This window comes from Hirundo rustica, chromosome 1 (assembly GCF_015227805.2).
Source record: "Hirundo rustica isolate bHirRus1 chromosome 1, bHirRus1.pri.v3, whole genome shotgun sequence".
NCBI lineage: Eukaryota > Metazoa > Chordata > Aves > Passeriformes > Hirundinidae > Hirundo > Hirundo rustica.
This window is the reverse complement of record NC_053450.1, coordinates 87,888,212-87,910,847: the sequence shown is the minus strand read 5'-3', so window position 1 is coordinate 87,910,847 and position 22,636 is coordinate 87,888,212. Positions and strand designations below refer to the sequence as shown.

At 43.8% G+C, this 22,636-nt stretch overlaps 1 protein-coding gene across 5 annotated transcripts in view; it reads right to left on the bottom strand.

Annotated features, from left to right (window-relative positions):
• RREB1 (ras responsive element binding protein 1) overlaps nucleotides 1-22,636 on the bottom strand; it is a 121,847-nt gene that overhangs the window by 4,392 nt on the left and 94,819 nt on the right. For 3 of the 5 annotated variants that reach the window (XM_040063583.1, XM_040063585.1, XM_040063575.1), the window contains 3 exons: nucleotides 19,870-20,059; nucleotides 15,511-18,250; nucleotides 1,468-2,211 (listed from right to left, as the gene is read on the bottom strand). In XM_040063583.1, the coding sequence (XP_039919517.1) occupies nucleotides 1,468-2,211; nucleotides 15,511-18,250; nucleotides 19,870-20,059 (3,674 nt within the window). Of the gene's footprint in view, nucleotides 1-1,467; nucleotides 2,212-12,175; nucleotides 12,293-15,510; nucleotides 18,251-19,869; nucleotides 20,060-22,636 lie in introns of those variants that run through there. The other 2 variants (XM_040063592.2, XM_040063601.1) reach the window with 2 other exon arrangements.

The window sequence follows — 22,636 nt, the reverse complement described above, 5'->3', positions numbered from 1 at the left end:
GGCAGGCAGAGGTTTCTTGCATACTTCAGTGTGTCCCAAGTGCTCCTCTTCTGAGTAAACAAATCCTCAAACCTTACAGGTATCTTTAAAAAACCTCACACATTAAAACTGAAGTATAAGCAACCTGACAGCATTTTGTCAATGCAGCTGAACAAGTGGGAAGGAGACAAGGCAAAGAGTCAACCCACAACACTGGTGCAAAATCCTCAGCTGAAAATACATTGATTTGACAGTGGGGTTAGGTCATAGTTACATTTATGAATTTGAAGAAAGCATTGTGCCAGGTTCCTACTCCACACCTATTCTATGCTAAAACATCCTTCAAGTGTCAAGTTAAGAAACAAACAGGAAAAAAACATACTGATTAAGTCCACAATAACCCAGCATGCAATGGAAACAATTAAAACAGAGAGTATAGAAATGTCCATGAGCACACATTGTTTGGGGGTAAAGCTCAGTACTTTAGAAATCAGCATTTCCCTGAAGCTTCTGCACTTGTATGAAAATAGGCATTAGAATAGGACCTGTCCTGTTTTACTTGTGGCTCAATGGCAGAAGAAAACAGGTCAGTTTTGCACTCAGTAGGTGAATATTTATGATTTAGAAGGGTTGAAGTCTAGTCCAGGCATTAGTTACTCTTTGGTGTCACTGTCAATTACAGCACAAATATTTTGTTAATGGCAAAGATCTTGTCTTCAGCAGAGAGAACGTTCAAAAGACACAATGACAACTGGTCAAAATGCACCAGTTTTCCCATGTCAGAGCAGCTTGCTTGCAGGTAAAATACATAATTAATAAGGATGAATGATTAATTCACCTTTGAGCTGGTTCATGGCTTCATCTCATTTGCAAGGCACTGATGCAATCTGCCTATCACATAAAGCAATCCCACTGCCCAGTCAAGTCACTGGGTAAGTGTTTCACTACCTGTGTTCCACCTTCTGTGCCCGTGTCCACTGGATCTCTGCTTTCCACCCAAGCAGCAGGTTACACATCACCAGCATGTTAGCCATATTAGGCTCAGATCATCAGACAAAACCAGACTGTCTCTTTCTCTCCCCAAACTTCGGACTCAGAGGTGTAGTCTCATGATACCCTGACAATTTCTCCACTGCTGGTCAAAATAGTGCAAAGAAGTAGTAAAGCCACACACATGGTAAGAGGGGAGTCAGAAACTGCCCAGGGATCTCCACGCTTGCCCTCGCCTCTGAACTCTGCAAGCCGTCATAAAGCCAGGAAAAACAGTTTGGGAGTTGAAAATAAGGCAGTGGCTACAATTCTGGCGGCCCCCTAGGCTCTGTATGCAGCATAGGGGACTGGGGCAGAGAAGACACCTTGCAGACACCTTTAGGACTAAAAGCAGTGTCTCCAACCTCAAGTGTCAGCAGCAATTGTGCACCTCCAGAGCAGACACCTCAGTCTGGTGGGACAGCTCATGGTCTGTTCTGCCCTCAAGCCTCCTCTTACCTGTATGAGACCGCATATGTCGCGTCAGATCTTGCAGAGACCAGAAACGCTTGTTGCACACAGTACAGACTTTCTTTCTTTTGTCTGCTTTTGCAGTACTCTTAGCCCCATCAGTCTTTGGTTTGTCATCACTGCTCTTCTCAGTGGACTTTCTCTCTGTGCCTTCCCCCTCAGAGATGCTTTCGCTCTCTTCATTCTCCTTTCCTGTTGCCTCAAAGTCCACAGGAGACTCCACTACCTTCAAGTCCAACGGAGACTCTTCCTGCTCAAGACCAGAGTCCTGCATCGAGGGAGCTCCTGCATCATCCTGAATGCTTTTGCTTTCATCCTCACTGCTCCTTTCATCCTTTCTGTCCTCACGAATGTGGGCCTTTTTGTGACGGCTAAGAGTGCCAGCAAACTTGAAGGTTTTGCCACAAATGTCACAGGCATGTTTCCTTTCAGTCTGAGAACTGCTGCCTGCACACTGGTCACTCTCTGCCAGCTTGAAGTCCATTAATTTGCTGGCAAAATTGAGGTCAAGACTTTTGTTACTTACAGAATCTTCCTCAGGGCCCTCTTCATATCCATCCACTTTTTCTTCAGCATCCTCTTCTGCCGGAAGGAAGTCAGCCTTCTGCTCCTCCTTGGGGCTGCACTCACTCTCCGGTAGCTCTGTCTTTTCCTCTGACTGCTCCTTCTCGCCGTAGCTCAGGTTCAAGACTTTGTTTCCTGCAGCTAGTGTGTCTGCATCTGCCTGGCTCTCTGCAAGGAAACAGAAAGAAACTTTCAGTGAGATGCCCCCTGATGAATCCTAACTACCAGCACTGAGCCTGCAAATGGACCCATGAGCATTGCTTCTGATCAAGCATCCCAACATCTGTTTCTCCTGACTTAGGCCAGTAACTTACAGCTGATAAGAGATCAAAACACCACAGAACCCAATTAACAAGATGATACAAACTCAAAAATGCTTTCTTTTCCGAAACAGACTCATGATCTCAGCAGCTTCTTAAAATAATTTTTTTAATATAATCACTTTTAACCAGAGAACACAACATGCTGAGACACCAAAGAAGAGCTGAGGTCACTATCACAAATAGACCATTCCAGAGACACATGGATGTATCGCTAAAAAACTTCTGTATGAAAAACATCAACACAGATTGAAAAAAATATACAACCCACATATTTATCAAACTGATTTTTGTGTAGCAGGAAATGTTTTTCCAAGGAAATGGAAAGGCTTCATGCAACCCACCTGCTACAACTAAATGTGAATAGTTAGTGCAGACAGTAACACAGAAGTTAGCTTAAAAAGTAGGGTATTCACCATAAAAGTGGAAGATATGGAAGTTCATCCATGTCTGAGTCTCTGATATGCCACTTGGAATCAAAACATAAAGCCGAGGGACAGTAACAAGCCTTGCAGTTTCACTGTTAACCTACTCAGACAAAAATTACCTAATATGTGGTCCTGAATGGTGTCCTTTCCTTACTCACACCTGTGTGCAGCATTAATGTTGCTGAAGGTGTAAGATGTGTCCAAAACACTGAAACAGGTAAGGTGCTTAAGAACAGAAGGCTGGAGCTGTACTCCTTCCAAGCTCTACACAAATAGTGTATTTGTAAATAGGAAATAAGCCGGTCTGGCTCTGGAGGCCAAAGCTGCTGCTGCTGTATGGCATGAAACTGCATCCTCAGTGCCACTTCCCAGGAATTGTTGCAGGACACAGACTTTGCAAGTTGTCCTTTCTGAAAGCAGAAACCTTCCTTAAGTCCTCCACCCCGCCTCCTTCTTATTGACAGCAAGCAGCAAAGGGAGCCCACAACCCACCTGGCATTTCAACATTCATCTGCAAGAACGACAGCTGCTGAGTAACTACAAGGATTTAGAAACTCTACAAGAGCAGTGCAAGTTCTCTGTTTGACACAGTACAACCTGTGCTTGTCTCCAGACTGCCTAGTTTTGCTATTACAGGCTTTTTTTTTCCTAAGCAAGGAGTAAAAACAGAAGATAAGAAGATGGTTCTCAGGCACTTAGAAGTCTGAATGTGGTCTTGCAACATGATTTGCACTGGCCCCATCTCATCTCATCTCACTAGTGATAATAAATGGCCATTAAACAAATGTCAAAGTGTAGCAGTGATAGCGAATGATCACTTAACAGCGCACAATTCATGATACACTTTTTCTTGGGGGAGTGTAAGGGGGCGAAATGACCTATCACAAAAAGTAATCTCACCTTTTAATCAAAACAGATCTGTTTACACAGACAGTGGATTACACAAAGTTCATTGCTCATCTAATTATCTGCCCGTTAAAACACGCAAGCAAGCCCTAATCTGTGTGTAAGGCTACAGAATGTGAGGATGGGGACGTCTGAAAGTAGATGTGGGCTGCCCTGTCTCCTCCCCTGTGAGGTCAGGAAACGCTCCCCTGATGGGATGTGTGTTAGACCAAAGAAAGGCTGCCAGCACAGCACAGAGGGGGTTCATTAGGGAGAGGGGCAGGAAACCATGTGAGCTCTGTTAGGATGGAGATGAGTGAAGAGCACAAGGAAATCAAGATGGGAAAAAGCTCCTCTTAATCATACTCAGAGAGATGTTCTGTAACTCTTTATTGACCAAACATCAAACAGTGGATGCAGAGGGAGTTTATTCCTGTTTTTCAACACGAAACATCAGACGCAAAGTGAGAAGAGAGTATCTGTGGGTGGCACTCAAGGTAAGAGCAAGCCAAAACCAGTATGTCTTAAAACTCACACAAGTCCCAACTCTGACATTCAATGTCATATATCACTCATGATTTTCCCATTTTTCCATAACTTTTTATTCTTTTGCTTCTAGTATTTTGAAAAATACACTACTTTTCTTACAGTATACTCGAGTGTTCTTCAGGGAATTGTACTTGTACTCTATCTCCTTTTTCCCTCTCCTCTGTGGTCAAGGCCTCTTCCTAGCTGTTATTTTGTTCTTGCATGTGTGGCCTGCCACTACATTTTCTGGTGCACAAGAGAAAGCACTTCAAGGAATAGGTCCACAGGTAACTGATGTACTGGCGCAGGCAAACAGATGAGGTCCACATCAAGAAAAACACAAACTCTTAAACAATGTGCCTTCACAAAGGGCAAAGCCCACTCCAGACCCTGGGAACACAAATGTACACAAGCCTTCTCTTCTGAAGCTCTTCTGGGCCCGGTCCTCCTGAAGGAACAGTCAAAACTCGGGTAGTGACAATAGCCAGGGATATGCTGACACAAGTACGTGCTTGGGAGAGCGCTCTTCCTCCTCACCTGCACAAACCAGACCTGCCCTTTCCCTTGTCAAGGACTTTCACAGGCCCCTTAGGAAACTTCATGCATGTACATCAGGTAAAGCAGCAGTTCCTGACTAGCTGAGTTGCTCTGTGGTTATCTCCAACTTGTGCAGTTGATTCTGCAGCTGGTGAAAAAAGTGAGCTGCTTTGCACAAATCCTGGTTATTTGGGTTTGGATGAGAATCAGCCCAGTTCTGCTTCTGATTAACTGGAATAGCAGAAGGGGAGCTGTGAAGGTGTGTGGTAAACACAACAGCTGTGAAGAAAACTGTGCCAGGTCCAGTGTGGGAATTCTCCTGCAGTGCAAGGGATGGCTGCAAGGGTAGTCTTGCACTGGCAGCTGCTTCATCCACTCCAGCAGAGGCTAGGCCTGGCCTGCATTACTGTTTTCTTCCAGCTCACATGCCCCTTGCAGCAACAGAAACCCTGCTGGCCACACAGCTCCAGCAGGCTTGCATCTTACACAAGGAGGAGGATTTTGACTGAGCCTTCAAATCTGGGCAAACATCCCTCCAAGAAGACTGAGCTCCTCTCAAATGGATAATTCCCACCTCCAGAATTTGGATGATTTATGCTGCAGGGCAGTCACTTGATTCCAGGCAGTGAAAGAAACAGGATGCACAGGAAAGGCCTGCTGTTTCTTTTGCCCCTTTCCCATCATTCACTTACTAAGGCTGTAAAATGCTTTCTGGTCCATTTGTTATCCCACAGAATTTACACTTGGTGAATCAAGAGGACAAGAGCGGAGAAATCTACTTGTCAAGACTCCCCACCCACTGCCACTTCTTCAGCAACCATGGGAGCAGAATATGTCACCCTGTCATGTGCAACCAGAGTGTGTCACTCCCCCAAAATGAAGAGAAGAAGGGGACACTATCTGAAGATCTCAGTTCTGACACCAGAGTCAAAACAGATGTGCAGGAAAAAGGAGAGAGAGGAGATGAGCAGGGAGATATGAACATAGTGAAGAAGGCGATACAACCACTGGTAATTTAGCTGCTGCCTTGTCAGCTCCTGGGAAAAAAAGAACTTGTCATGACATGTATTCATAAGCTAAACCTCAAGGACTCCATCTGAGAATCCAAAAACTTTTCCGCTTGCATGAAAGAAACCACTCTATAGATGCAGCCAGAATAATTTTTCTTTCAAACTGCGGAAAGACTGTTTTGCTGAAGACTATTTACAAATCAAATTGGAGTCTTTGGTCAGCTCGGTCAGAAGAATCCACTTCATCTTTTATTGGTGGCAAGAGAGAAAGAGGATGGAACTGCTTTCCTACATATGCAAACCAAATTATGAAGAGGGACACCAAATGTGAAAAATTTCAAATGAAAAGCTTGCTGGGGAGCTTGCTGGATTGATTCTTTTTACACACAGTTTTATTCTTTCCTGGAACTATGGTGGAATAGAGAGTGGAGCTTGAGATGGTACAAAGTTAGCAAACAAAACAGGATGTAATGAAAAACATTTTGGTGCTAAAGTGTTTATTGACAAACATTCCTAACATCCCAAGAGAAGAGTTAGAAAACCCATCACACAAACAATCCTCAAAATTGGAGAAAAGAGACCACTGAAATGGATATGGTACAAGCAGTTGGCATTATCAGTCAGATGAGCTGATGACTTACTATTTTCCCTACATTAACTGAAATAACCCCAGCTTGTTTTATATTTTACAACAAAGGTAGCCACCACTAGGTGGTAGCAGTTCTAATAAATTTGGGATTTTTTGGACCCACACACAGAATGCTTCTTCCGCTTCTACCCACTAACTGGAGAGCATCTTTTAATCCTGCAGTCAGCTTGAAAAATTTTGGTCATTATCTTTCTCCATTTTTTTATTGTAAACATTCTAAATAATAAAATGTACTCACCTTCATTACATCACCTGCAAACACTTAAGTTAAATATTTAATCAGCCCACATGGTTGAGAGCTTCAGCTGCATCTCCATGCCTTGTGAAATGAAAATATTCCAGCTAGACAATGACTATTTACAGTAAGTGGAGCTGAGTATTTCTGGGTGAAAAGATACAAACAATTCCGGGAAAAAAAAAAAGCTTTCTGTCTGTAACACACAGTATGATTCCCCACTACCTTCAACAGAGCAGCTGAAGTAATGAAGAAAAGTTTTCAGGACTGGCTCTGACTTCACCTACCATGGGGGAATCTGCATTGAAGGGAACATGTACAAAACCCACACTTTGAGCTTATGATGTATTGCACCATTCAGCAGAAAGGCACTTTGATGTAGAGCTGACAATACAGCCAGCAGGCTATACACCAGCTCCTCAGTATCTTCAAACAACAGTTCTAGCACTCAGGCCCACCCCAGCAGCAAATAACTCTTGCTTTACCCTGAACTCTGGCTCTAGAGCAGCTGTTAAAGCTTTGCCTGACACTGAAAACACGATTTCAAGCCCTTTGTCCTCGAAGAAATACCCGCAAATGTAGTTCAGAGGTACAGACAGATAGAATGGTTTGGAAAAAATCCCCCACTATATCCAGGGCTCACATGATTTCTGGAGGGATCACAGTGTGGCAGATATCTAGAGTAAAGATGAGTTCTGCTACATCCTAATCAGAAAATTCACTGTTGAGTATACTTTGTAAATATTTGTCTAGTTAACACAGAGCAGTTGTGTTCGACCCTCTCACATTAGGGGTAAGTCTCTTTACGAAAGGGATCTTTCCTTATTAAGTTTTCTTTCCCTATTATGTAAGAGATAATCCCTTACCCCATTCCTATCCCAGATCTCTGTCAACTGTATTTTGTTGCAAGGGAGCATTCAGACAGCCCTAAGGGGACAAAGACAGGGCTGCTTTAATGGGATGAAAGCGGGCAATTCACTAAGCTGCTCCATATTTTCCTTGTATGCCTCTGTGCCGGGACACAGAGGTCTGACTCTCCCCTGGTCTGACTGCTGTGAGCTGGGGGAAATGCCCTCAGTTTGCTTCAGGTACTTTAGACTATTCCCTTCCTCTCCATGCAGGAAGGATATGAGCAAGTCCCATCACTTACACAGCCTCCTCATCTCTGAATCCTGTTCTAAACCACCATCTTGTTTTTGTTTTGGTTTAAAACAAGACCAAAAGAAACCCTCTATAAACTTGTTCCCAGTGACACTCTATTGAATTGCACTTCCTGTCTTACACCTCAGCCTAAAGCTTTGCTTCATTTATGGCTCACCAAACACCATCCAAGCATCTCCCTTCATTCCCTTTCCTTCTGGCACACAGTGAAATCCAGACAACCACTCAATTCCAAGGATGGCCCTCACAAAGACTCCGCACATCAGCCCTGAGCATGCTGCTTACCCATCTTTTAAAGCCAGCACCAAAAGAAACCACCTCATTTTAAATTTAGCCACAGTTTCAAATTCTTAGTTTACTTCCACAGATTTGGAAATCCCTTTTTCTTGGGCAACGGAGGGAGACCGCAAGTCCAAAGCTGTTGAAGGATTCTGAACTCTGATTAACCATTGCTTGGTGAAGCCAGTTATAAATACTAAGCTGTGTGCTTATAAATACTATAAATTATAAATACTATAACTGTGTGTGCTTTCGGATCTGGGCTCCCTCCTTGATGCCTAAAGCATTTGAAGACACAAAGCACTGACAATAAAGCCCATTTCAACAGCATCTATCCCAGTGCCTCCCAGAAGATGCTGCCAGCTCCACACCTCAGCCGCATCAATGTGCTCCTTTAGGGCTGTGCTGCCAGCCAGATCCGGGAACCGATCTCATGACTTCCAGTCCCTCCCCTTGCCCTTTAAATTTTTTTGGGCAGCTGGGTCAGCTACAGCTGCAGGGATGAACAGTTGAGAACAGGTTGAGCCAGTACTGCCAATAAGTGCTTTGTGTTATCCAACCATGGCCCAAGGCTCTGTCTGCCGGGGGCAGGTCGAACCACTCTGACCAGCCCGGCACCAGCTGCTGAGAACAACATCTACCTTGCACCCAAGTCCTACCCACCCTGTGTGCTGCACCAAGTCTGAGCGGCTTTAGAAATGCTTGCCTCCTCACACCACCAAACAGCTGAACTGCTTCAGCAACCCTCTAACTATAAAGTAAGTCTTCAATCGACTCAAGTAGGACATTTGAATTTTATTCTGCCGTGAAAACTGCCAGAGGTGAGCACTTTCAGAGCCCTTCCTGCAGACTTTTGTTCTCGGAGAGGATCATGTCATAACACGAGTCTTCCTCTCTCACGCTGTAGCCATCTGTTGTCTGCATAGGCAGGATGGGCCCACGTGACACCACAGATACCGTGCTACAGCCCTCTGAAGTTACAGGCTGTTAACATGGTAACGAGGCAACTTAGTCTCTTCATGATAGGCAAGATCAAATCCTGTCATAACAGGTCCCCAGCATGGCAGATTGCAATGCCAGACTAGTACTGAGACCTGTATTACCACATTTGAATCACTGCAAGGCAACCTGCTGTACTAAAAGAAGCAGAAAGGATGAGAGGCTGGCAAGACAGCAGACTTTCCCAAACAAACTGGTGCATGGAGATCTAAGAGGAAAATCCTGTGCACACTCTGTGCAATCTGATCAGCAGCTACCCTGAGGTTGAAAGTAATAACTCATTTGTAATTTTAACTACACTGACACACAGAGCCAACTTCTTCCGGCTTTTAGGTTTGTTACTTCAACAATTCTCCCATGAAACCAACTCAAAGTGACACAAAGTGACACTGTCTGTATTGGAGGTGTGAATTACTTACAGCAACAGCTCCCTTGTGCAAGCAGTTTTCAGACAAGGGACATGTACCACCATCTGCTGAGCTTCCTTCTTGCACACATCCCATTTGGTCAGCACAGTAAACCCGGAGAGACTGTGCTCACCCTTGATTTTGTGTCAGCGCCTCCTTTCCGCCTAAATGCCACACACCTGCTACAATGAAGCCTTGCATGATGTGACAGACAATCTCTCCCTACCATCAAGACAGAGGGGGCAGAATGATGGCAGGTGAGCTTCAATGCAGATTAACACAGGGTGAAACAATCTAAACCCTGCCTGGGTGACACTGAATATAGTACTGGCAGGTATATCCAGGCAGGAGGACTCAAAGCCATCGCTGATGTCTCTCCAGGATCACTGGCTTGGCCTGCAGCAGCAGACAAATTAAAACCAGACTGCATCAGCAGGTTCAGAAAACAACTGGAAGGACGTGCAGACAGCAGCTCCATAAACAGGTTGTAAAGGGAGGGGGCAGGGATGTGCCCTCGAACACACAACCCTAATGAAGCAGTTGTGGATGCTGAGAGAGCATTAAGAGGAACAGGCCAGAGGAAACTGCCTTCACAGGCTCACATTAAAGAGCACATCCTCCTGCTACCAACTGGAGACAGGAGTACCACTGCTCCAACATGGAAGGGCGCTTCCCACATTCTTACGTTTTGCTTGTCTGCAGTGTTCAGCCTGACCAAGTACAACTTGGCCCTGGTGTTCTGAACAGCTGGGAAAAACTGTGTGTGCCACTGTGAGATCCAACATCCTCTTCCTTAGGCTGGGGGATAAGCACATTTCTCCCCAAGTAGCAGCTGGCAACTGCAGGTTTGTGCAAATTCTGCTAGACTTGGTAGAAATGACACCACATTTTTGACAGGGTAAGGGCTTCTGGCCTGATGCAAGATCAAATGTATGAATTCCCCTTGTGTGTAATAAGAAACTTCTTTGGTTTTCTTCCTTTGCCTCTGTTACTGCTTGGTGATCAACCACAATATCCTGACTGCAAGCTCCTCAGCAGCAGGCTCTCACCGGAAATGCCTATCACCTATGTGAGTTGGACACAATTTCCATCAAAGCCATAGGGCATCTCTCCACTGACTTCAGTGGAATCAAGGCCCATATGTTGAGTAAGCAATAAATTATTTTCCCTTAGGAGAAAGTTTTTCATGTCTGTAATTCATTTAAATTAATTCCCCTACAACACAGAAGGTACTAAGCAAAGGAGAAGTTGAAAGAGAATCCAGGATCATGCAGTGCAATGAGAAAGGCAATTCTGCAAGACATCTTTGTGATGAAGAAAGAGATTGAGAGGATAGTTACTCGTAAAAGGAGATCAGCTCCTGTCTCACCTTCCACCTCACACCCAAAACCTCTGAAAACACAGACACACCGCCCACCCCCTGCCACAGCCAGCAGCCTCTTTGATAGAACATTGTGGGTATCTCTCTCACTTTCATCTTCTGAAAGTTGGTTCTGTTCTAGTTAACATCTCAACCCATACCAGGGATTCCCCGCATCTCACAGACATCTCAGGAGCTATTTCTTTCTCTTAATTTTCTTCCAGTGTCAACACAACTTTTTAGATGCATCATGGTTCCACTTTTTTGAAGGCTTTCAGGTCACTCTTTCCTCTTAGATGCCTGCTAATTCAACCATAAATTTATGGCTATAAGTATCACTGCTTTTTGCACTTCTATCTGGCTTAATTCACAATGCAAATACAAAACTTCGAAGTCAAGCAGAAATCCTTTCACTTCATGACAGGCCAATTCCTTTGCACTTTCTTTTCAAGCATGCAATGACAGGATTAGCTGAGGATTAATTATTTGAAACTCAACCTGCATCTCAGGTCACCATTTTCTCTATTTTCAGCCTTTAAAATGCTTGTATCAATCAAGTATTTGTGATACAGACCAATATTGCAATAGATAAAATATTCTTCTTTCTACACAGATGTCGTAGCTGGGGGGGTCTCAAAATCCAAACAAAAATTCCACTTGCTGTGCAAACTCCAATCCTCCTACCACAAGTTGTAATGCTTTCCAAAAATGTCACCTTTAAAGTCACAAAACCAGAGCATTCAAAAAGCAGTTCTCTCTGCCTTCTGTATTTGTCCCTTAAAGGCAACCGCTCTTCTGATAAAATACATTTACTCACTGGAAGGTAACCTAAAAAGTCAATGTGATTTGATTTTTTTACTAAATTTTTCCATATGAATAGTCATGGCCAGTATTAAAATATATCTGTGCCTAAATATTGACTTAGGACTGACTGTAAATTTTTGTTAGCAGCACAGCAGGACCAGCCTAGTCTGGACATTTTATAGTACCCAGTCATCTGAAGGGTGTCTTTTTCAGTATAAAGGGTCATTTGAATAATCAAAGTACCTAAGATCAGTCCTCAAGGTATCTCCTGCCACTGCTGTCTTAGCAGAAACACATTATTCACCATGGTAACTACAAATGTTGCGAAGTAAAGATGTTTACACTTTTTCTTTGAGGTAAATCATAAAAGCAAAGAATAAAAATGCCTGTAAGTCCTCTTTTTTGGTGACTTGTTACCTCCAATCAACAGGAAACATTCAGGTTCATAAGGCTAGATGTAAGAGTTTTCTATTTATTTATTCCTTTATTTTGTTTTTAGGTATTTCCTTGTATGGTTTGTTCCTGTTGTAGCAGCAAAACAAAACCAAAAAACCTCCTTTGCCATTAAACTTCACCTTTTACAAAGTTTAATCTTGGGCCAAGCAAGACCTGCCAGGATCCCTCTGAAGATATTCTCAAGTGATTCTCTGCAAAAAGATTAGGTAATCTATAACAAACTGGTGGTTAAAAACGACCATTACTATAATTTTATACTGAACCTAGTCTGATGTGCATCCTATAAAAGGAGCAAAACCAACTGCATCACCTGCAGGGCACATCTTAGTCACTATTCTGAGAATTTAAAAAGTCAAGAGCAGCAGGGAAGAGAAAAACAAACAAAAAAAGGCAAACAGAGTTGAACATAGAAAAGTAAATTATACAGTAAAGACATCAAGGGAAAGAAAGTATTAAAAGCAAGTATTTGAGCATGTTCAAACAAAACACAGCTACTGTGTTAGGCACTGTATAAAACCAAACTATGCCAAATTCCCGGTGTCCTACTTGTGAGGTCACCATTAAAATAAAAAAACCACTGAGAAACGTGTATGCTTCTTGAGTTTAAAAAAAACCCAAAAAACAAAACCAAAACCCAACAAACACACAGTGGTGTTGAGGCAAGGATAAGCAAGGCAAAAGCTTCCACAAGAGACACTTCTGGTTGCATGAGGGATGTGGGTCACCGGTAGCATGTGCATTTTTGCACTTTCAGAAAAGGAAAACATGGTCTTGACACCACATGGAAGGCGCCTCTGTGTTAAAATTTTATTGAAAATGAAAGACATGTAAAAATCTTCTTATGTCTGACTGAATACAGCAGTTCAAAACTCACACAGATGGCACTTAAATGCTTGAAATGATATACCTTTTCCTCATCCTAACTTAGATCACTTACATAAATTACCTCAATAACAACTTTCCTACACAGAAGAGCTAAGTGCTGCTTTTTAGCTCAAACAACTGCTCAGGGGCTTTTTTTTGATAGCAGTGTTATAAAGTCAGCTTGCCTGCTGTGATTGCCTATGGATCACATGTCCAACACACGCAGTGTGGAAGCAGATCCCCAGGACTCTCATCTACTCCATTCACGTCAGCCTGTTAGTCCTTTCTCTACTCAGGTCAGGGAGCAGCCATCAAGCACAGACAATAATAAAGTTTCCCTCTTCTCTTTACAAAGATTAGCAAGTAGATTATTTTCTTAACTAATTTAAAAAAACCCAGAGCTATTTGCCAAATCACAAGCTATCTGCCTGTGCAACAGGTGGGGACAGGAACACTGCGCTGCACTACAACACTGTAGATCTCTCCACAAGAAAACCAATTTTCCCATCCAGAAAATAAAGCCAACAAACTTGTCCATCTACCACAGAGCTGCCAAACTCCTTGCATGCCACCGGCACCTGATACCCACCACAAAAACACAGGGCTCACTCCACCTGAATGCATCCTTGGGTTTGCTTTGGCACCGCCTCCCCGGCCTAAATTTCCTGTACATTCCCAGCTTAGCTTCCCCCCTCCCCTCCAGTAGGCTTCATGGACACTGCTGCCACAGGGCAGCTGCTGGAAACTCCCAGTTTAGAAAGAGAATGCTCATGCCATCTGAAAGCAGATGCACCAAGGCCAGCCAACGCTTGCTGTCGGGTGATCCTCCAGCAACAAGTCTCAACATCAAGATGATGATTAGAAAAGGGCTCAGTATCATCACTGCCAGAGCACACCAACTGGAATGTGACTGCTGCCACTGCTGTAGTATCGCCAAAAATCCTGTATCTGTGGTGAGGATTTACCCCTGTCATGGCCATAGTTGCTCTCCCTGTGGGGCTTGCAGCACAGGCTTTTTAAAAGGACGGTGTCTCCTCCCAAGCCTGGTGGTCGTAAGGGAGACAAGTTTCACCAATATAATTCATGGCTGAGAGCATTTTCCTGTCTTCATTAAGGGTTTACACCAGTGCTGCTACCTTGGAAGTCTGCCATCAATAAGCAGGTCAAACCTCTTCGTCTGGGAAAAGCCTCTCCATTGTTTTCTGCCTCATGAACAGTTCTTCAGTAACTCTGTCTTTTTTTTGGAGGCCAGGGTGTTGGAAAACAATTGAGATATGAGTAAAGAGCTCTCCTTCACCACAAAGTAAACTGCATGCTTAATAAGATGAAATAATTTGGTCTCTGTGGACCAGAAAACAATAGCCTCACTGTTGCACTGATACCTTGCAAGTTATGTCCTCGTGTCACCCAAAGCAAACTGTAATAGGGACTGCTCCACAGCTCAGATTCCCTTTAAACCTCTTGGCTAACCTCTTTTACCTCTTCAGGCTTTCCTCTTCAGCACAGACATGAAGTCACTTCAGGAAACCTCATTTTCTTAAAAAAAAGAAAAGCAAGCTAACTTTTATAAGGCTACACTCAAATCTCCTATGTTTCTTATAAAAACCCCTATCTTTTATTCTTTATGCTGGGAGCTGAGATGAATAATGAAGTAAATAATATCAACAATTGTGACTGACTTAAAAGGGCCTAACAGCAAGTAGAGCTTTGTCCTCTCCCTCTAGAGCAGGATGAGAATCTACTTATTACTTTATTACAGTGTGGGTGGAAGAACAAGGGAACTTCAAATCAGCAGAGCATTCAATGCAGTATTTCCTTTATAGGGAAGAATGAAAAACAACCCCAGACCTAGAATAAATCTCCCTACCCAATTCCTCCTTTTGTTTACACCAGGTCGGAGGTTACCTACACAGCGGCACAACGCTAGAGATTCCATACACATCTCCACACCTTAGGGCAGGTGCCCACCTTTAGCTGTCTATCTGTGAGGAGAAACTTTTCCTAGAGGCAAGCTATTACATAATGCTAAGGAGGAGCAGTTTCTCCCATCCTCCTTTGATCTGTTAAATAAAAGCCACCACAAGAAAAAAAAATGCTAAGCACTATATTATTTTATTTTCCTGCCACAGTTCTACACTTGTGTCTCTTATTTTTAGAGATCTTTTTTATCATTACTGATGCAGACAAACAAACCACGTAAGGCACAATGAAATATTCAACACACATGTTCCCCTTCAAGACAAGACAGTAATAACAGAACAACTGAAACCTGAGCCTCTTTCCAGCTACACTAAATTATGCCACTGAAGTCAAATGGGTATTAATGGTTGTATTTACCCTCTGATACTCCCAAGACATGGAGGTTATTCCATTTCTGAAAAATGTACCACCACCACTATGCAACAGCAACAGCTAGGGATTAGCAAAATAATAAAGAAGAATACAATTCAGACATCAGAGAAAGGAAGACTCCTCCATGGAGAGGCCCCTCCATGGGGAACAACCTCAGGGGCTACAACCTGCTGTAAGCACAGAGCACTCTTACCTGCGTGACTGAGCATGTGCCGCTGCAGGGCATTTGCCCATGGAAAGACTTGAGGACAGTAAGGACAGGGGATATTTTGCAGGCAGTCTGAGTAAGTGTTCCTCTTCCCTCTCAGCAGCTTATCCTTGGCAGTTTCCTTCTCATCCTCACTTGTTCCATTTCTGCCACTTTCTTCCTTGAAATTGTCAGTGGACTGCAGAAATGGGCTAAATTTGTTAGTGTCTGTGGTAGCCAGCATCTTCTCTATGCTGGCAAATTCACCACTTGACTCCAGATCCACACTACTCCTAAGTTTAGGCTTATTTTTCGTTCCTTTCTTTCTACCTCTTTTCTTAGTCAACCCAGCATCAGCAACAGGAGACTGCTCTGGATCACACGCCTGAGACAGGTCACCAGGCAGGCTGGAGTCTCTCGGAACGGCGGTCACGATTGTCACTTTAGCTTTGGCATTCCCTGATTTGTCACACCCAGTGGAGCTGCTCACTGCCTTGGGACTGGCGTCTGCAGCCTCTGTTTTCAGCAAAGTGGGAGCAGAAGACACAGACGAAATGATCTGTGCAATGGAAGCCAATGGCGGCAGCTCTTTAGTTACTGAAGGCTTTGGCAAGAGAGGTGGTGGTGGTGGTTTAGGCCTCAGGGGTCTCAGCAAGGCAGAATTGCTAGGGAGAGCTGGGGAAATGATCGGGACAGTCAAATGCAACGAACCTTTCAGTGGCTGGGGATGTCTGACACCCCGGTTTGTTTCTGAGTTCCCATTGGCACCAAAAACCAAAGGACACTGCAGACAGTTATAGGCTTTATCACTGTTCCCAGAAGCAGCCAGCTCTTGATTCCTGGCTTCACAGGGTGCATCATCTTTATCCTTCTTCAGGATTTTGGGGATGGACAGGTCGATAGGCTCCATGGAACAGTCATAAAGGGACAGAGATGAGCTGAACAGGTTCTCCTGCTTCACCTGCACAGCACTCAGGCTTTTGCTCTTCTGAGAGAAATCCAAGGGCTCATCAAAATCCATGGGAAAGTTGCCCACAGGTTCACGTTTGATGGAAACGTGAGGTGACGTTCCCAGCAAGAAGCCATTTTGTGGCTCCAGGAAAGGCGTCATGGGCTTGTGGTCCATGTAAGTGCTGTCCTCCAATAAAGAAGGGTCTGTCTGGCTTTCCTGGGCACTGCAGTCCACCATTAAGATGTAATTCTCAATCTCCTTTTCTTGCACATGCAAGTGCTGTTTGAGGATGTGGTGAATGCAATTCCTCTTGGCTGAAAAGGCCGTGCCGCACTCCTTGCACTCGAACGGCTTCTTCTTCTGGCAGCCGCTGTGCGTCCTCATGTGAATGCGGAGGGCGCGATAGTGCTTCAGGTCCTCTCCACACAGCTTGCACACCGTGTCTGGGGAGCAGAAGGCATCCACCATCTCTGCGGCATTGCTGGTGACATACTCGATGTTCTTCTCGATATCCTTCCTGGTCGTTTTGAGGTGCTTCTTTCGCAGGTGCCTCTCACAATTGGCTTTCACTGTGAACGGGTAGTGGCAGATTTTACAGATGTAAGGCCTCTCCCCGCTGTGCGTCCGCAGGTGCCGGATCAGCGCTGCCTTGTCGGCCGCGATGTAGTCACAGATGTTGCACTGATACGGGGAAATACCTAAGTGGGAGCGGATGTGAGCTCTCAGGACACCAGAAAAGGCAAACACCTGGTCACAGAAACGGCAGGGGTATAAAACTTTCCTCATGGTCGGGGTCTTCTTGTTCGCTGCCCCTGCGATGATGGCTTTGAGGTCTCCTTCTGTGACTTCTTGCTTGATCTTGGCTTCCATACTTAGAGGCAGGAGAGCTTCAATGATGCTGTCCTGCTCCAGCTGTGTCTTCATCTCATGCTGAGTTAAAGGCTCTACTTTGGGTTGGAGGAGCAACTGTGAGGAAGGACTTGATTTGGCTCCTGGCTGGGAGAGATGAGAATTGGAGACAGACTCCACCGAATTCTTTATCAGCCTCAGAGGGGGAGGTGGGAGACTTGGGCTGATGCAGCCAGGGGAGGCTTGCTGGGCACTGATAAGAGGAGGAGGTGTAGAGGTTGCGACAACTGTTCGGGGGGTTACCAAAGGCTTTGGCTTCAGTGGTGGCATATGCTTGAAAATCGACTGCACAGGGACAGAAGGTGCCTTAGAAAGTGGAGGAAGACTGATTTGAGGAGGAGCAGAAGAAGCCATCTTCAAGATCTGCTGAATGTCTGCCAGCTCAATGGCAGACTCATTGGAGATGGGTTTCACCACAATACTGCTGTCAGGCTGGATAATAAAACCCTTCTGGAAAGGCTGCAGCGAAAGAAGCTTTATGTTTTCTTTTGTAGGGGGAAGGACTGAAAATGACCCTCCCATGGAGGCAGCTTCCAGAGGAGAGAGGCTCAGCAGACTGGTGCTGCCGGGTTCCTGAGGTAGGTTACTCTTCAGTGCTCTGAGCCGCATTTCTTGGACCTCATCTTGCGTATTGTCCTCCTGCTTGACAGGCTTGATGTCTTTGGTGTACTGTAGGCCCAAGGATGCCATGAAGGCTTTCTGGTCTGGGTTCTCACCGGGTGGGGCCATGGACTGTGGCTTGTGCTTGTCTTTTCCCTGATCCACCACATGAGTTTCTGTGTGCAGTTTGAGCGCCGAAAGCATGGGGAATGCCTTGTTACACATCTCGCAAATAAATCGATGGAAGTCACTGATGCACCTTCGCAAATTTGTTTCACACCAGACCTGCAAGACATGCACAAATATTTAGAGCAGGAATCTCGAACTGGACAGGCATCACATGCTGCTGCAAAACAAAAACAGTTCACCCTCTCTTCCACTGACTAAGTTAAGAGGTTTAGAGTAGCCCCCAGCTATCTGGCATGGAGATATTCCCACTTCACATCCTTTAGTTTCCTAAGGGGTGTATCTGAATTAGGGGCAGATTCCCCAAAAGTTCTCTTCTATAAAGGTACACTCCTTCAGAAGGCTACTCAGGCTCTAAATTCTTTTCCATCCTAAACTTCCCTATCAGAAACTTCTCTTGAAACTTCTCATCGACAGTACAGGAGCTTCAGCATACTACACAGCAAGGAAGCTGGGCAGTAGACTATCCCCTCTAGCTCTTACTACAGAGAAACCAGGAGGAGAGGAAGCAAAAGAAAAAAAAAAAAAAGAAAAAAAAAAGGAAAAAAAAAAAGAAAAAAAAAAAAAAAAAAAGCCTCCAAACCAATATAAAGCAACCAAAATAAAATCCCCCAAAAGCCGATCAATGAAACTCAGAGCCTGAAGCAGAATCATTTTTGGTTGGGGAAGTATAATTACATTTATTCTCCCAAGAAAAATACTATTAGAGGACTGGCAAGGTGTATATATAGACTCTAAATACTTTATGTCTTCTCTCACAGTGCAAGCAGAATTATTACAGAAGGAAAATACCAACATTCAAATCCCTTAATAACTTTAAATGTCTGTGATTAATTACAAAAGAAATAAACTTTGTTTAAAAAGTTCTTTTTTTTGATTTTTTAAGTTTTATACCAAAACTGTAAAAGACTCACAGAAAGACCGACATGCTCCCCTGGTCCAGCAGTAAATCTCAAGTCTGTCACTTTGCAGTCATAAGAGTTGGAAATCAATACTTTAATCCCAGTAGAAGAAGAAAAGTGCAGAAACTAAGCATGGTCCTGGTGGATTGTGCTGCTGATTTTTTTATTACATATGCAGCTTCATCCAGACCCAAATGAAGGCGGGCAAAGTCTGACAGAGGGAAGAATCATACCACCCAACAGAAAGCTTTATGACTCTCAGAAAAATATTTACAGACTACCTCCCTCACTTTCCCCATCCACTGTCCCTCAAAGGTGCAGAACCCTCAAACCTTACATGAAGAAGATTGTGGAGTATTTTGTGAGGGAATCACTGAAGATGTCACTGTTTAGTAAATAAGGCGACTGCTCAAAGGTTTTTTTAACAAAAACTTTCATACCCTAACTACATCCTTGCTAGAATAAACTAAAATAAATAGTGTCTTCCTTACCATGTGTACTCCCTGTTAATTTTAGATGTAGGATTCTTTGGGTATGCTCAAAGGGGCAAGGATCTAATATGACCGAAGCCTTCCTTCAAAATTTTTTATACATCTTTACACTGATAGTTATCCACTGTAATGGTGAAAAAAACCCCAGTGCCAATATTCTTTAGATGAAAAACGAAGGAGAGGCATAAAGTGTTTGAAGCCTACACAAAACAGTGGTGATGCACTTTCTACAAAATATTCTACGTGCAGGATGAATGTTTCAATGACCTCATCAGATAAGCACTAATAGCAGCTGGTACCTTAAGCTACGAAGAACAGAGAGTACCTGAGAAATGCGGGGGAACTTCCTACAGGAGAAGTCCGTGAATCCCAAGTCGTGGAAGCCTGCTGGAATTGAAGGGTTGTTCTGAATGAAAGGCTTTCCCATGGGATCTCTGGGAAGCTGCTTGTGGATAACTGCATTATGGCGCAGTAAGCCCCGATGAGTACGAAAGGTAATACAACAGATGTCACACCTGGAAAGGAAGAGAATAGAATAGAAATTACTTACTGACTGCTGCAAGCTTAAGAGCTAGCATTCTTCTTGCACTGGGACATCCTCTTTCCTCTCACCCCATGATACCAAGAACTCGCTAAATGCAAAATAAAGCCACAGTGTGTCAAAACCCATCACCACAAAAGGCCATTTTGGTCACAGTCACTTTCTATCTATCACTATGGCTAGTGAGTCCACTGGAAGTTTAAAGAATATGAGAACTGACAATCTCACACGGGCAGACAGTAAAAGATCAGCTGAGATATCAGCCTTGTGAAAACCTCTTAATTGTCCAACAAAAAATACTTCAATGGCCTTACACCATTTCATTTTTACTGCAAAGTACTGTTAAAATAAACAACATTTTAAAAAAAATCAGTGACAAGGAGAGGCTAAATCTGACCTAAGTAGCAAGCAAATGTAAAAATAGCACCTTTCATAACCATTGCTTAAAACACATTACTGCATGCCACTCAAATACCTGCATGTGAATCTTCCTCACATTGCCTTTCCATAAACTTTCACTGGTATTTTTCAAAGCTGTTATGAGAAATAGACTGTTTTAAAAGGAAAACTACTGATCCTTGAAGGGGAGAAAGGTTCATAGGAGGAAGACCTGAAACAGGTTCAACCCTTCTGATACTTTTATGTCCCCTTCACAGCCAGTTTCCCCTGAAGAGAAATGCAGAAGCACTGTCTTTTCCTACCCACACTTATTTGCTGTGATTTCTTGTTTTTCTTAAGTACTCAAATCCCAGATTCAGCTAAACAAGGGTTTCTCACACAAAACATTGCATTAAACAATGAAAGCTGTGCTGCAGGCAGAAAGGGCTATGCAGCAACATTTCGCCAACACGTCAAAAAAGTTTAACGCCTTTTAAATATTTCGAACGTGAGCTCTGCAGCATGACAGATCACGTCCATTCTGCATTCAATAAGTGACACACAGTTTCACTCAGCCTCAAGTTCCTTGTGGTTACAGGTCCAGCTCTCAGCCAAAGTGTGAGCTTCCCAGAAGCAAAACACCAGTGGATATGAGGCAGTCAGATTTTTCAGTGAGAATATTATATCCACTAGGAGTTTTTCACATCTGCCAGTAGCCTTGGTTTTCCTCATACTGTCTTTGCTCTCTATATCAAGGAAAAGGACATGTGCCTACTCATTAAAAAAACATCCTGCAATTAGAAATGACTTTTGACAAAATCCTGAAACCACCCCCTCCCTGTCCTGTCCCTAACAAACTCCCATTGTTGTTCATTTTATCACTACATAAACTCCCACAGTCATTTTTTTTATTCTCTGAAAACGAAGAGATAACCAAGTCACCCACAAAGTGACTGGACTCATAGTCCCTGAGTGGTGAAAGAAGCAAGTGTGAAGTGTATGTAACACGGCCATTGTTATCGCAGTACCCAGAAAGCTTGGACATAAATATGCGCTGAAGGTTTAATCTGTTTTAACTCTCCTGTCAATTCACTTGCATCCTACCTGTATAATTACTGCTGACATAGTTCCTGCATTCCATTAAATACCGAACCAATGCCATTTACAAAGCTAATGTTTACTTAAAGAGGTGTGCCAAATGTGACAACAATCTCAGGGAGCAGGAGTGATGGCCAACACATAGTACTTCTCCAGTGTCAGGATCTACAGCTCTCCTCCAGCTCACTTGGCAGCACCTATTCTGTGATGCAAGCTTTCATCTTCAGTGAAAACAAAAACACAAACACCAAAACCACTGGGAGATGGAGAGCATTAAAAAATTGCAAATAGACACCTAAAGAACTTGCAGGCTACTGAAATAAATTGCTTTTAGAGGTGATGAAAATGCCTTGTCTGAAAACAAGCAGTGCTTCTGACACGTTCCTCCTGGTACGTCAATATACAAACAAGGAGGGCTTGGAAACAATTCTCCTGCACCACTGGAAGCATTGCAGGCTGTTCTGCAAAGGGACACAAACCCTGACCTCGGGGCACCCTGAAGCATCTCTGGGGTGCCCATGTGCCTGGCCTGCCCTGGGCCCAGGAACCATGTAGCAGCTGTATCCCCGTGTGTGTGACAGGGCAGGCACAGCTACCAGTGATGGCACCACAGAATTACTGGGAGCACTGGCTCCTGCCACTGTACCCCCAAGATGTGGGCTGAGCAGGTGCCAGTGCTCCTGATCAAGCAGCCACACATTCCATACAGCAGGGAGGTGTGCCCTGTTCATCTTGCACTCCCCCTCACCTCCCTCTTGCAATATGCTGATTTTCAGTACTACTTTATTTAGGTCTCCCATCAAAAGCTGCACTTGAGAGTTAATCTTTCAGAGCAAACAGGCATGTGAAAGTCCTTCACAGTACACCTGTATCAACTGCTAGCCTCAGGACAGCAAAAACTTTCAAGTTAAAAATGGTGTTTTCAAAGGGAACTACCTCCTCTCCCCCAAACAAAAGCAATGTATCTTATAAAAGGAATATAAACTTTCTCTTTTATTAAGCATATTTCTTTTTCTCTTTCTTCCTTAGTCTTCTTTTATTTTCCTTGCTGCGAGTGAAGAAGCAGCAAACAAAA